Genomic DNA, 14,338 nt, shown 5'->3' with positions numbered 1-14,338 from the left:
CATCCTGAGGGGAGGGTGGTTCATGTGTTTGTTTTTCGAGAAAATCTTTTTAGTAATTATTTGAATTTTTGATTTTTTTCACATCTCTTTCCCAGATCTGGCTTAGGAGACGTAATCCCACCTAGATCTGTGTTGTGTAACAAAATTGTTTTGTTTAGGATCTTGGAGCTAACAACGAGAACCAGTCCTTGAAAGGATTGTCCAAGACAATGGGAATGAAGATGCAGGAGTCCTCCTTTAGCCAGAGCTTTGGACCTAGCCTCACACAGGTAGGAGTACACTGTACAGAGTACAGGTTAATAGGATTTAAAGGGGCTGTAAACGGAATTTCAAGTGACCCATGACTTCTACTGTCAAATAAATCCACGATTAACATTATAAATTTTAAACATTTCCTTGAAAATTCTTGACAAGATTTGATTAATTTCTAGTCATGGCTTAACCATTTTGACCAGTTAACTATGATATACTGTATACCCTTTAATAATCATAAAATACCAATAAAAAATGGATCTTTATAACTCACTAAGGAAATACTCATCATTCAAACTTAAAACGCATGAGTGTCAACTCTGAATGACATTAATAGTTAAAATCGCTCATAATTAAGGCTTCTTGACTGGACTTGATTTTAAAAATATAACGTAACATATATTCGATATAATTTCTCTTATAGTACAACATATATTTGGTTCTACTGTGCAAACCAAGCAAATTATTAAACTAGAAGTATTCAAATTACATTCAAATAATTAATAATAAATAGAAAGAAAAACTCGCTAGGGAGGTTTTCGTCATTTAACTTTTGCCTAAGAGCCAGGCAAATCTTGGATGACGGCGACCCCAAGGTAAGGCATGACTTAAATTTGGAACTTCGCAATTTGCAAAACAAATTGTAAATACACTGGTTGTTGATATGATATATTAAAGAGAAGTCCGGACTGAAAAACCAGGACATGGAATGGACTTGGAACATCTAATCCACTACTGGAGTCTAATGTCATGTGATGGGATTTAATTTGATTTAATAATGGTTTTTCTAGTTTTATAATTTAATATTAATAACTTAGGCTCCCAACAGTTTAAGCAGCATCAGTACTGCAGCTGCTTTCTCTCAGCCAGGCTCAGCAGGCTTAGGGATGGGCGGAGCTATGATGGCCACGCCTCAAGCAGCAGCTAATCTCACCACACAAACAGCACAGGCTGCCGTCCAACCAGAACCTATTCAAAAGGTACGAGTTTTTTTTTTAATAATTTATCATTCGATATTATTTATTCATGGCTCATTTGTAATCTTCCCACGCACTGAGTTATCCCTATTTTTGTATCAGGTTTTTATTATCTGCATTCATCTGTATTTGCGGAATTTTTCATTTTTTAATATTGAGCAGAAAAATCTGCACTTGACATTTCAATTTTGACAAAATTAAGTTCATTCTTCTCACCTCTCAGTCTCATTACATTCTTTTTTTTATGAAACCATTTACTTTTTCTTAAGCCCTCATAAACTTTCTGCTTTTACTGCATCTTTATCTGTATCCCCCACCACGTGGTTAGGCTTCGGATCCGTTGAATCGGTAACAATTGGGATCAAAATATCAACAAATGACTGCGAAAAAAATGTTTTGCTCTCAAAACCCAAACTTGAACTGTTAAAAAGCTCTATTAAAAGTTCATCAAGCTTTAGCATAAAATTAAGCGAAAAAAAGAAGAAAAATAAATCTAAATTTTTTTCCTTTAAAAAAATTAATTAATCTTAAAGAAATATTCATGACCTGGATCCTGATCCGCATCAAAATTAAATGAATCCTTAAGCACAGATAACCCCTCTCCTCTTTTTTAATTTTTGTATACAAATATATATACATATATATATTTTAGATTGATGCCAGTTCCGTTGGATTAAATAGATGCCAGGAGCCTAAATTCCATTTCTTAGAGATCAATACATCAAACTTATCTGGACTTGGTCCACATATATCTGTAGATACTCGGATACAGTTGGTTAAGGTAGGAAACTTGTCAAATTTGGATACTCATTAATGATTATTACAGCCTCATTATGGAGGATTAATGTATACAGGCCATGGCCAGGGGCGGGAGGGAAGGTGTAATTATTAGAATGCAATGGGTTTAAATGAACTAAAGATGTAATTTCAAATGACACCAATTCAATCCTAAAAAACAATCTTACTTTTAATCTTTATCTTCATTTCAAGATATGTATACACTGCACTGAGTACGATTTCTAGCGTCACTCTTTGCGGATTTTTACTACAGAAACGAAGAAAAAAATAATTAGGCTCACACTCGCTTGAAATTTCGACGACAGTTTATTTAAGATTTATTTTGTTTGAAAATCCAAGTTATTTAGGAACATCCTGAGATCCTGCAGCTGATCAAACTATCCATCGAGAAATCTGTCAACGAATGGATCTCCCCGGTTATCGAACGAGCGATTAAGATCGCTGTGACAACATGTGAACAGATCGTGAAGAAGGACTTTAGCCTGGACCACGACGAGAACAGGATGAGGACCGCAGCGCATCAGATGGTCAGGAACCTTACCTCGGGGATGGCGATGATCACCTGCAGGTAACATTTAGCCTCGTCCAGGGGTATACGTTTTCTTAAATTCACCCCCCCCTCAAAAAAAAACTTAACCGAAAGAAATAAATCATGCTAAACGCTTCTTTTCTATGTTTAGAGGCTTTAACTTTTAGCAAAAACAATGATGCTAAGAAAGGGGGTGGCTTCTGGCTGTGTTTGACGCCAGAAGGACTAAGTTTATAGTGAACAAGTTACAAGTTAAAAATAAAACAGTTTTTAAAGTTTTTTATCCTCCTAACTCAATGTAATGAGGAAAACTCTTAAAATCATAAATACTTGCAAACTTCAAATGAGATATTTTATTTAATCTAATAATAACCAAAACTTAACTTCAGGGACCACCTACTGCAGAGTATCAAGAACCACTTGAAGAACATTCTGATGACCCTCGGGCGAACTATGCTCCCCTCGTTGGAGACTGTCGACGTCACCGTCTCTGTGATCGCCAACGATAATGTAGAGCTCGCCTGTGCTTTCATTCAGAAGAAGGCTGTAGAAAAGGTAAGAATTATTTTACCCCCCCCCCCACGCGTTAAAAATGTACGTCTAAAGAATGTATCCTTTATCGTTCCCAGCCACGGCCCGGCGCTCTACCCCATTGTAGAAATTGTATTTGTAAGAAATGCAAACTTGAATTTAAGGAATTAGAAAAAAACTATTCATAAAAAAATGTTTTCTGAACAACTGTTTTACTTGTCTATAGTTCTAATGTAGAAAATATTCGAGAGTTTAAAAAGACTGACATTGAAATTTCAAATTCAGACTGATTCACAACAGTACCCTTTAAAGCTTTGTCTGATCAAATTTGAATTAGACATCAATAGTTAGAGCTTTGAGAACAAAATATTTTAATTGTGTTTCTTTACAAACGTGGCTCACTTGTTTCCTCTGCAGGACAACACTTTTAAATCTATACAAATTTTATTATCTTCCACATTATTATTGATCACGTAAAGATTTTAAGGGTACCGTTGTGAATTAAGCATTGCCATCTTTGCATGGAGAGTCACTTAAAATTACGCTTACAGTCCCTTTAATCTAAAATTATACATATTTTGTTTAATGTGATATAGCGAGCTGGTCACGTAATAAAGATTTCTAGTTTTAAAAAACGTGGTTTATGCTTTGCCAACTAAATTTTTTAATATCCAAATTTTCAAGAGTTTTTGTGTCTTTCAATACTGTACTTTTTCTTATTTATTTGTTTTATTGTTGATGTTAATCAATCTGGTATTCTTCTAGATTCATTCATCTTATAATTAATAAATGTACCCTTGCTTCATTCATTAATCATATATTTTTAGAACCTAGAGGTACAATCAGGGAGTAAGAAATAGAAGGGAGATATAACTGACGCGGTTCGCCCTACCATATGATTATACGTGCCTTGCAGACGGGTACTCCATTTGTATATGAACTATTCAGAAAAGCTTATTGTGTACGCGGTTATTGTACATCAGACAAATATTTCTTATTAAAATGCAAAGCATGTATAATCATATGGTAGAGCGAACCGCGTCAGTTTTATCTCCCTTCTATTCCTTACTCCCTGGGTACAATATATATAAGGTTTGTAATGTTTTCCATTCCAAGTAATATTTAAGGGAAAACTTAAATTCATAAGACCCTTCCCTCACTGTCCTAAAGGTTCTCTAAATTCTGTTCAAGAATGATCCTTGTTAATAAATTTTAAATTGATATTTTAATTTTTAATTTTTTAATTTTTATAATCACTAAATTATAAAAACGTGGATAATCCGTCACATTATTGGTCAATTAATGGTTTAAAGACAATCGTCACGAATCTGGTATACCTCACTAAAAATGGAGAATCTTTAAATATTATTTTTATATTCCAGGCTATTCCTGAGATAGATAAACGCTTGAATGTTGAATTTGAACTCCGTAAACTCGCCAGAAAAGAGGGAAGAAGATACTGCGACCCCGTAGCAGTCACCTACCAGTCAGAACGGATGCCTGAACCCATTCGATCCAAGGTTAGAATTGTAGAAACCAAAAGATGGGTGGGGTTGGGGAACCCCCCACTCCCCATTTTTGTTGATCTAAAAACCTTAAAAGTTGTTAAGATTTATGAATAACGGCTAAAAACCTGACTTTAATTTTTTACACACTATATTTTATTTTAGATACATCTTTTGTCTTTGTTGAAACATGTCTTCGTTCTCTAACAAACTTTTGAGAAGATATTTTGATTTGCATGATAACTAAAAACCTTTTTGTCTCAGATAATGCACCCCTCCCCTTTTGAAGAAATCATGCAATTAGATGGTCTCTTTATGGCAAATTTTATTTGAATGCAATTGTGGCAAATTTTATTTGTAGCTTTTCTATGTGGTTGCATTAGGAGACTTATTGTGGCATCTGATTGTATGTGTGGCAGATTTTTTTTGGCTAAAGTTGCAATTTCTTCTGTTACTTGGGCAACTTTTTCCCTAAATTTGCAGATCTGTTCTTTAAATGGGCAGATAGTTCTCCCAAATTGGCAGGTTTTTGCTCAAAATTTGCAGTTGTTTTCCAAATCTGAAAGTGGCGGGTCAGTTAGGTCAGGTAAACTGACACAAATGAACCGAGTTTTTGCCACAAATTATGATTTTACAATCGCCATATCTTTTCAACCTGATGATGCAAACCTTTGATATTTCAAACTATCATTAATTGATCTAAAATGATTCATAGTTTCAAATATCTAAGGTCTCCGACTTTCAAATGTAAAGATATAGGGATAAGAAAATCAGAGTTTGTGACAAAAACTCAATTCCTTTGCTCTTGGAGGAACCCCGGGTAAAGAATTAAGAGTCAGAATGCTACGTGCTTTTTTTGTGTAGATATAGTAATACTAGGGAGGAATCAGAAAACAAATATATGCATTCATGATTACTCAATATTTATGAATCCTTTCTTTTTATCTCTCAAGTGTTCATGCATATCAATATTCATTCCCTCACTATACAGGGTGACCAAAAAAAAAACAGGGCTAAGTGGGGTGTAACCCCCAATTATCCGTTAAAAGAAAGCTAAAATATGCTCTAGTGTGCAGTTTTATTATAAAAGGGGATTTAAAGATTTTAGGTTATTGGAGGCCGATAATAATCTTAATTCAAACTTGCATTAGATTAACCCTTTCTGACGTTTGTTTGTATCTAAACAAACAAACCAACAGACAGACAAGGCAGTTGTATATATTTAAGGAAGCTAAATATATAATATTTTTTGTTTGGCGTTTGACGTCTGTCACCAAGTATATAATTATATTTTTAGTGACCAACTTCCTTTAGAGTATTTAATTTTGAGAATAACCTCAGTGGGGGGGGGGGGATGACTTTTTATGATCTGAGTGGGAAAAAATGAAAAATCGGAAATTACAACGCAAGCATGTTTTTATCATTTTAGAAATTTTTCACCCAAATACCCCCCCCTCAAAAAAAAAAATTCATTTTCCACAATTTAATTTATTGGCTTTTCAAAAAATATACACCCCTGAACTTCGTATCGGAAATATTCTTACCTTAAATATTTCTTTTTTATTTAAAAGACTACAATCTTGCGAATACTAGGATATATCTAAAATTGGTTGTTTTACTACTAAAACTAAAACTAAAAACCTTATTAAAGAATAATGTAGTCCTAGATCCGCTTTCAGGTCTTTATCTGAAAATAACTTTATTTATATTCTCACATTTCTTTTAAAATCACGTAACAGGGAGAGAATATAAAAAAAATAAAAAATATCATCAGATAAACCATTTATAATTGACGGGTTTTTTATTTCTCTTCTTGGTATTTTTCCCATTTTAATTGGAGTATTTTTTTAGTATGTTCTATCATAAATTCATAACAAAATTCTAAGAAAAAAACTTCCTGGATCCGGATCCGCAAAAATATGATCAAAGGGACAAAATATCAACAAAAAATTGAAAGAAAAAAAATTATTCTGCCAAATCTGAACTAATAAAAAAAAGAGAGATTTCTGAATGGTTCATTAAGTTTAAGCACAAAAAAGCGAAAAAAATAAGACAAAAAATGTGAAAATTCTGCTTTGTTTAAAAAAATTCAGTGAATTTTATGTAAATAACCTGGATCCGGATTCATTCTTCCAGTCCGGATCCAGGATCTAGATCCGGATCCTCATCAAAATTAAGCACAGTTTAAAATAGTAATCTTTGCTCGTCTTACCCGTCTTTTTTTCGTTTGTTTGGATTTCCGATCATAACTTTGGAACCCCTGGACCTATCTGCTTCGAAAGTTATCTTGGGGAACTCGATGGAACCTCTGGAATGTTCTTTTTTACAATTCTAGGTTGTGTTGGGTTGACTATTAAAGGTTAAGTTTCCACGCAATGCTGGATTCCCATGCAAGTCACAAAAATCAAATATTAAGACGTTGGTTTTCTTTTCATGATGGTTTGAACTATATACAAATAATAAGGCTTTTCAAATAGAATGGTAAATGTAATTGATGGTTGGGCTGTGATAGTTCGAAACCTTTTGTAACTAACATCTACCTTACTTTCTCTTAAAGGGTTGGATCACTTGCCAAATTTTAAACCTTTTATAAACGTGTGACAGTCCAGTCAGTCCAGAGTCAGTAGACCTTATTTCTTCTACTATGTTCATTACTTTTTTGATTTTCCATCTTCCCCCCGCCCCCCCCCTTTCCTGACTTTTTTATCAATGCATGTATAATTCCTGCTCAAAATCTATAATTTAAATTTTAGAAGGGACGTATTTTTTTTTGCTTTGTTTGATGTCCCTCTGCGACCACCACCATTTCAGCAGCAATTTTACAAAAAATGATTGTGTAAAAGTTGAAATGATAACTGATTGATGGCTATATAAGTAAAAGCAAGAAAGAGAGAAAGAGGGAAAAACCAATAAAGAAAAATGTTGTCTTGATAAATTTCAATTTAGTCAGGTTCTGTAATAAAATTTATCTCCTCCCACTCCCCCCCCCTATGATGAAAGTAAAGTAGTAGGGGTGTGGGAGTGTGTGGGGGGGGGGTCTAAACCCACCCTAGGTATCCACATAATTCAAGTTAAATGGGGTACTGCACAGTACACACTCAACTAAGCTAGTGGGGAAGGTCAATTATAAATAGGCGTATGACTGATTGGCCGGGAACTGCAAAAAGTCTGGCCGCGCCATCAAAGTTGAAACCGAGCCGGCATATTATAGGGTCAGGCCGGTTCGAATTCAAATTAATCTTAATCCACCGTGGTATAGTTAGTTGTACAAGATGGCAGTACATTTATGTGTTTAGGTTGGTCAAGTTCCTGTTGTACAATCAGCAGTATACGAGGAATTTGCAAGAACTATCCCTGGCTTCAAACCGTTGTCTGATACAGAAGCAGCCACCATAGCTCCCAAGGTATTTTATTTGTTAACATCCTGGAAAAGAATTAATATAGTAAACCCCCTAAATATTGTGAAATATAAAGACCGTTTCACTCACTTTGCACATAAAACACAGACATTGTGCATTGAACACATGCCCATAATTATTAATAAGTTGAACTGCAAGCTACTGGAAAGTAATTTGTTTAAAATCTAAATGAAAGATTTTTGGGTCCCACTATATGTGGTTATTTTTTACAATTCAAATTAATCATCATGGATTTATTTTGGATATTGCATTACCTTTGTCTTGCATTATCCCCTAGAGGTTTTTTAGAAACGCAACAATTAAATAAAACTTTATATTCGATGTATCCCATATATTTTTGGAACCTGGTGGTTGAATACCTTGAAATTTTTTACATATTAACAAATAATATTTTAATACACATACTAAATGATTTGAAGGTACTGTAAGTGTAATTTCAAGTTACCCTCCATTTAAAGTTTGCTGGGCCCATACTTCCTTGAACAACGGGTTCTCCTTTTATAATTTTTAAAGTTAACTTTTTTCAAAAATGAAAATTTTGAACAATATGTTTAAATGAAATAGATTCATTTTCTGCACTTCACTTCTTGTTCTCCAATTTTCTTCCTTGTAATGCAATTTGCATCCTGTTCTAGGTTAAATTTTGAAATAAAAGTGTTTATGGACGTCCCGATAACCACCAAAATATCCTTAAATGATAACGATAACAATAATGCCTGATTTACAACGATATACACTTGAAACCTTGATATAAAAAAATTTGGAAGATCACGTCGCTTTCCTGACTCAAAGTGTTTAACTTTGATAATTGCTCCATTGTTGCTTTTGAGCAAGAAATTAGCAAACCACTTTTGCAGACAAACGTAAATGAAAATAAATAGAGCTGAAACTTTAGAATGGGATATCCTTAATCCCGATCTGTTAATTAATCTGGAGATTAATAAAAAAAAGGAGAACAAGCACTGTTCAATCTCGAGATTAGGATTAAAAAGTTCCCAGCTCTGTTAAAAGAAATCAAAGCATTAATTTCGAATCATTCTTTATCATACAAAGCTTGTAAAGTGACCGGTGTTAATCGGGCAATGTCATTTTTGCATGGATGGTCACTTGAAAATACTCTTGCAGACCTTTTAACATCAATGTAATGGTTTTTATAAAATTTTGTTGAGACGAACGGTAGTGAAGGAATCCCTGTATCTACTCCACTAAATGCTAGTGAGGAGAGTTGGGCAATCCTCGACGAGGTTTATAATAAACTTCAACCCTTCATAGAGGGATGCACAGGTACATATTTGGAGTAATCTTACAGTCATATTCAAAATAAACCCGAATAGTTTTAATTGACGACTTCAAAGTCGTTTTTGACCTTTGAAACAGTTGGCGGCATTCCTATAAGGCAACCGATGTAGATGATATTTTTTTATGTAACAACTATCACAAAATGGCCCTTAAAAATTTTCTGAACTTTTTAATATATGAAAAAGTTTTAAATCCAGTTGTTGTCGCATTTTATGCTGAAACTTGATGGACCATACTGAGAATAGGAATTTCTCAGGAATTAACAGTTTTTATTTAGCAGTTTTCGTTCATATTTTGATCCGGGATCCGGATCACAATTTTTCAAATCCGACCCAGAAAGCCAAACTGTCACATATCCGGAGCACTGGTTCACACTAAATGTTAATTAATTTGGACTTCGGAGATCGGTTGCCAAAAAAAAACAGTGATAATTGTAATTGATTTGTTTAAAATGATTGATTTAGGATTGCCAGCACAGCCGCATATGTCCGCTCTGCAGCAAGTGCTGGAGTGCTTAAGAACAGCAAGAACGAACAGGTAACCAGATTATTGGCCTAGCCCCGGGCGTCATACAACAAAGAACCATGATAGCTTACCAGACCTTACCTAAACATGACCTGGTATCATTCAGCTAGAAAGGTGCTGACGGGGGGTGATGTCTCCATGCGTTGTTTTAGGGTTGCCACAATTAATAAATAAATAAATATAAATTTGAAAGATCATTTATTTCCGCATAAATCGTTAGCTAGCGTATTTACAATGTATTTGCAACTTGATGATGTAGACTTATTTTTCAAATTTTATATTTCAAATTAGTAACTCCATTGGATTAGATTAAATAGTTTAAGCTTGAAATATCAAAGATTTACTCTATTATATTGCCAAGATATAGGGACTATAGAATTAGAGTTTGTGGCAGGAACTCAGTTAATTTCTTGAAAAATTTGTACAAAACAATTTGAAGATTAAAGTTTAACAACTTTCCTACCAAAAGGGTTTCAAACAGCATATTTGAACCTTGTTATCTGTTCAGGGAGGTTAGCAGCATTCTTCTACTGATAGGTAGAGCAGTTGAAAATCTTCTGGAAGGGTTAACCGTTGGAGTTCAAGCAGAGCCAGAGATGCTTGCTCGATACAGAGATGCAAACCTTCTTGTACTGAAGGTAGGGTAGATAGTACAGGAATACAAACCTTCTAGTTCTCAAGGTAGGGTAGAGAGTACAGGAATATAAACCTTCCAGTTCTCAAGGTAGGGTAGAGAGTACAGGAATACAAACCTTCTAGTTCTCAAGGTAGAGTAGATAGTACAGGAATACAAACCTTCTAGTTCTCAAGGTAGGGTATATAGTACAGGAATACAAACCTTCTTGTTCTCAAGGTAGAGTAGATAGTACAGGAATACAGACCTTCTAGTTCTGAAGGTAGGGTAGATAGTACAGGATTACAAACCTTCTAGTTCTGAAGGTAGGGTAGATAGTACAGGAATACAAACCTTCTAGTTCTCAAGGTAGGGTAAATAGTACAGGAATACAAACCTTTTATTTCTCAAGGTAGGGTAGATAGTACAGGAATACAAACCTTCTAGTTCTCAATGTAGAGTAGATAGTACAGGAATACAAACCTTCTAGTATTCAAGGTAGAGTAGATAGTACAGGAATACAAACCTTCTAGTTCTCAAGGTAGGGTAGAGAGTACAGGAATACAAACCTTCTAGTTCTCAAGGTAGGTAGATAGTACAGGAATACAAAACTTTTAGTACACAAGGTAGGGTAGATAGAATACAAACCTTCTAGTTCTCAAGGTAGGGTAGAGAGTACAGGAATACAAACCTTCTAGTTCTCAAGGTAGAGTAGATAGTACAGGAATACAAAACTTTTAGTACACAAGGTAGGGTAGATAGTTTAGGGATACAAAGCTTCTATTGCTCAAGGTAGGGAAGAGATTACATGGATACACACCTTCTAGTTCTCAAGGTAGGGTAGAGAGTACATGGATTTAGATTTATTTGATTTTGTTCTTACTAGTTAAAACTCGTGAAATAGCACTTAAATTCCTATTTTGATATCTCAATGAGTAATTATACTTAAATCCAGATATTTGTAAGATATATTTAATTGAGGGTTTTCTATATTTTAATAGCTCTTGATTGAACCTCTAAATATATATTTTAATATAATCCTGGTTTATCTTATATAAGTACTGTATTCGTCACTCTATTATTTGGTATTTTTGTCAAGAAGACACTCTATTAAGAACTTGATTTTTTACTTTTGTCAAGAAGACGCACTCTATTAAAACTTGATTTTTTACTGTTGTCAAGAAAACACACTCTATTCAGAACTTGATTTTTTGCTAGTGTCAAGAAGACACACGCGATTAAGAACTTGATTTTTTACTATTGTCAAGAAGACACACTCTATTAAGAACTTGATTTTTTACTATTGTCAAAAAGACACACTCTTTTAAGAACGTGATTTTTTACTATTGTCAGGAAGACACACTCAATTAAGAACTTGATTTATTACTATTGTCAAGAAGACACACTCTATTAAGAACATGTATTTGTACTTTTGTCAAGAAGACACACTCTATTAAGAACTTAATTTTTTACTATTGTCAAGAAAACACACTCTATTAAGAACTTGATTTATTACTATTGTCAAGAACAGCGTTTCGGATCCGGATCCGGTCGGATCCGTATCATTTGGTCGGATCCGTATCATTTGGTCGGATCCGGATCCGTATCAGGAAACGTTGATATGGATCCGGGTAGCGCCAAAAATTAACCAAAACCATGGAATAAATAAATCAAAATGGTTCGTAAATGTATTATTTACATGACGAACATTTTTCAAAATTATCTTTAATAATTTAATGTTTACATTTATATAATAGTAATGACGACATTTTTAACTTTAGGATTACTCAGCGGCAAATGCTCACATGGCGCAAATTTCAAATATATAAAGTATTCATTTTTAAAAGATGAACGTGATCGGAACAAGTTAGGGCTGAATTAGACTATATTAATTATTAATATATCGATATAAATAAAAGTCTATATTTTTTTGTTACATTTCGGAATATATAATAAATATAGTTTATAAATTATAACCTTGCATAACATTTAATAGGGAAAATCCGATTCACAGAATCAAAAGTTACCTCGGATCCGGATCCGTATCAGAGTCAGGATCCGGATCCATCATCACGGATGCGGATCCGGATCCGGATCCGCATCAAAATGATACGGATCCGAAACACTGGTCAAGAAGACACACTCTATTAAGAACTTGATTTTTTACTATTGTCAAAAAGACACACTCTTTTAAGAACGTGATTTTTTACTATTGTCAGGAAGACACACTCAATTAAGAACTTGATTTATTACTATTGTCAAGAAGACACACTCTATTAAGAACTTGATTTTGTACTATAGTCAAGAAGACGCACTCTATTAAGAACTTAACATTTTGTATACAGTGCATGTTTTAACACGATACTGCAAATATTATTCTTGTGTGGCACAAATATTCATATTCTAATCTACATATATAGTTCTTAATCTTAAGTTATTAAAATTCCAATCAGAAACCGAGACAAAATCTAGAGATGCATAAGTTTATATTTTGAGCTTCTGATCCCTGTTTTCTAAATGTTGCACATGGATTGTCAAATACCACATCTCAAGGATGTGGTAAAGTATTCAATTTATGAAAGGAATGTATTACTAATTGATAAACAATCCTTTTTTTATTTATTATTTGATTTATCTTAGGCGCTAGCTGATCCCAGAGCCTATGGACCAAACTGGACCAGCAGACAGGTAGACACATCACATATCAAACATTAGACATTAGACATCAGACATTAGACGTCCGACATTAGACGTCAGACATTGGACATTGGACATTAGACATCACACATCACACATCACACATCACACAACACACATCACACATCACACTTCACACTTCACACTTCACACTTCACACTTCACACTTCAAATATCAGACCTTAGACATTAGACAGCAGACAGCAGATTGCAGAGAGGTTGAGACATTAGACATTAATTTGTGTCAAGCATTAGATGTTCTTAGTCTTTTCTTATATTTTGCTCTTTCTCTGAAATTTTTTATTTCCATTAGCACTTTTCACCCTTTTTTAAAACGTACTAAGTCTACGACAGAAAAGATTGTTTCATTAAGATCTAATTTATCTCCTTATTTAAAAAAAACCTTCAACAAATCCAAAAACGCAAAGATTTGATAATCTTTATTTTAAAAAAACCTTTAACAAATCCAAAAACGCAAAGATTTGATAACCGCTGAGAAGCGCAATACCACGTTCTAGAACATTCGACTTAAAATTGAACTAAAATGCCGATCTGACTCTATTTAAGGGTTACATACCTGATTCATGATGTACAACAGTACACGTAATAACTTCTAAGTTTTCTCTCTGATTATATTGATACTAAACAATTTTTGGTTTTCTACTGTCTTATGAAATAGAAAGGAAATTTTGAAAAATATCGATATCCTCCTGATTGTTACTCGAACTAAAGGTTTTAAGGTTATCGTTGTGAAAAATGAATGTATTGTACAGGGTGTCCCACATCACATTAGATCGTGTTCAGCTTTACATTGAGATATAGGAGACTGATCAGAAAATTTTAAATAAGTGAAAAAGAAATTGTGTAAGGCTAATATAAAAATTTTCTTGCAGAAAATGCCAGGCTTTTGGAGTATTGTGTGAGTATTTTTGCTTTAACGGTTGGAGATAATCCAACATTATTTGGGACGCTCTTTATATCCACAAAAGCGAGAACAGACCCTTTAAGTATGGTAATAAATGAGTATTGTCCTAGGTGACCGCTGCCCTGGTTGACTCAAGAGATGAAATTAAATGGAATATTGACGCGGTAGACGCGCTCATACGCTCACAGCTCATTAATCTATTCGAATATGATAAATTCCTGGCTACCTGTCTGGAAGGTAATTTGTATTTAAACATCCAATATCCCCC

General features: G+C 34.0%; 1 protein-coding gene across 1 annotated transcript in view; it reads left to right on the top strand.

The window, feature by feature from the left end:
- The window catches only part of LOC111717931 (CCR4-NOT transcription complex subunit 1-like), a gene marked incomplete at its 3' end in the record, with an annotated part of 65,186 nt that overhangs the window by 34,650 nt on the left and 16,198 nt on the right, over window positions 1-14,338 (top strand). Inside the window, 12 exon segments of the mRNA XM_023493401.1 lie at window positions 159-269; window positions 1,071-1,232; window positions 1,882-2,010; window positions 2,375-2,595; window positions 2,946-3,111; window positions 4,470-4,607; window positions 7,889-7,996; window positions 9,181-9,295; window positions 9,775-9,847; window positions 10,344-10,473; window positions 13,089-13,136; window positions 14,181-14,307. Of these exon segments, the coding sequence (XP_023349169.1) occupies window positions 159-269; window positions 1,071-1,232; window positions 1,882-2,010; window positions 2,375-2,595; window positions 2,946-3,111; window positions 4,470-4,607; window positions 7,889-7,996; window positions 9,181-9,295; window positions 9,775-9,847; window positions 10,344-10,473; window positions 13,089-13,136; window positions 14,181-14,307 (1,528 nt within the window).

Source organism: Eurytemora carolleeae, unplaced genomic scaffold (genome assembly GCF_000591075.1).
Source record: "Eurytemora carolleeae unplaced genomic scaffold, Eaff_2.0 scaffold1323, whole genome shotgun sequence".
Classification (NCBI taxonomy): Eukaryota; Metazoa; Arthropoda; class Copepoda; order Calanoida; family Temoridae; genus Eurytemora; species Eurytemora carolleeae.
The sequence above is the reverse complement of the archived record's forward strand: the minus strand, read 5'-3'. Positions and strand labels throughout refer to the sequence as shown.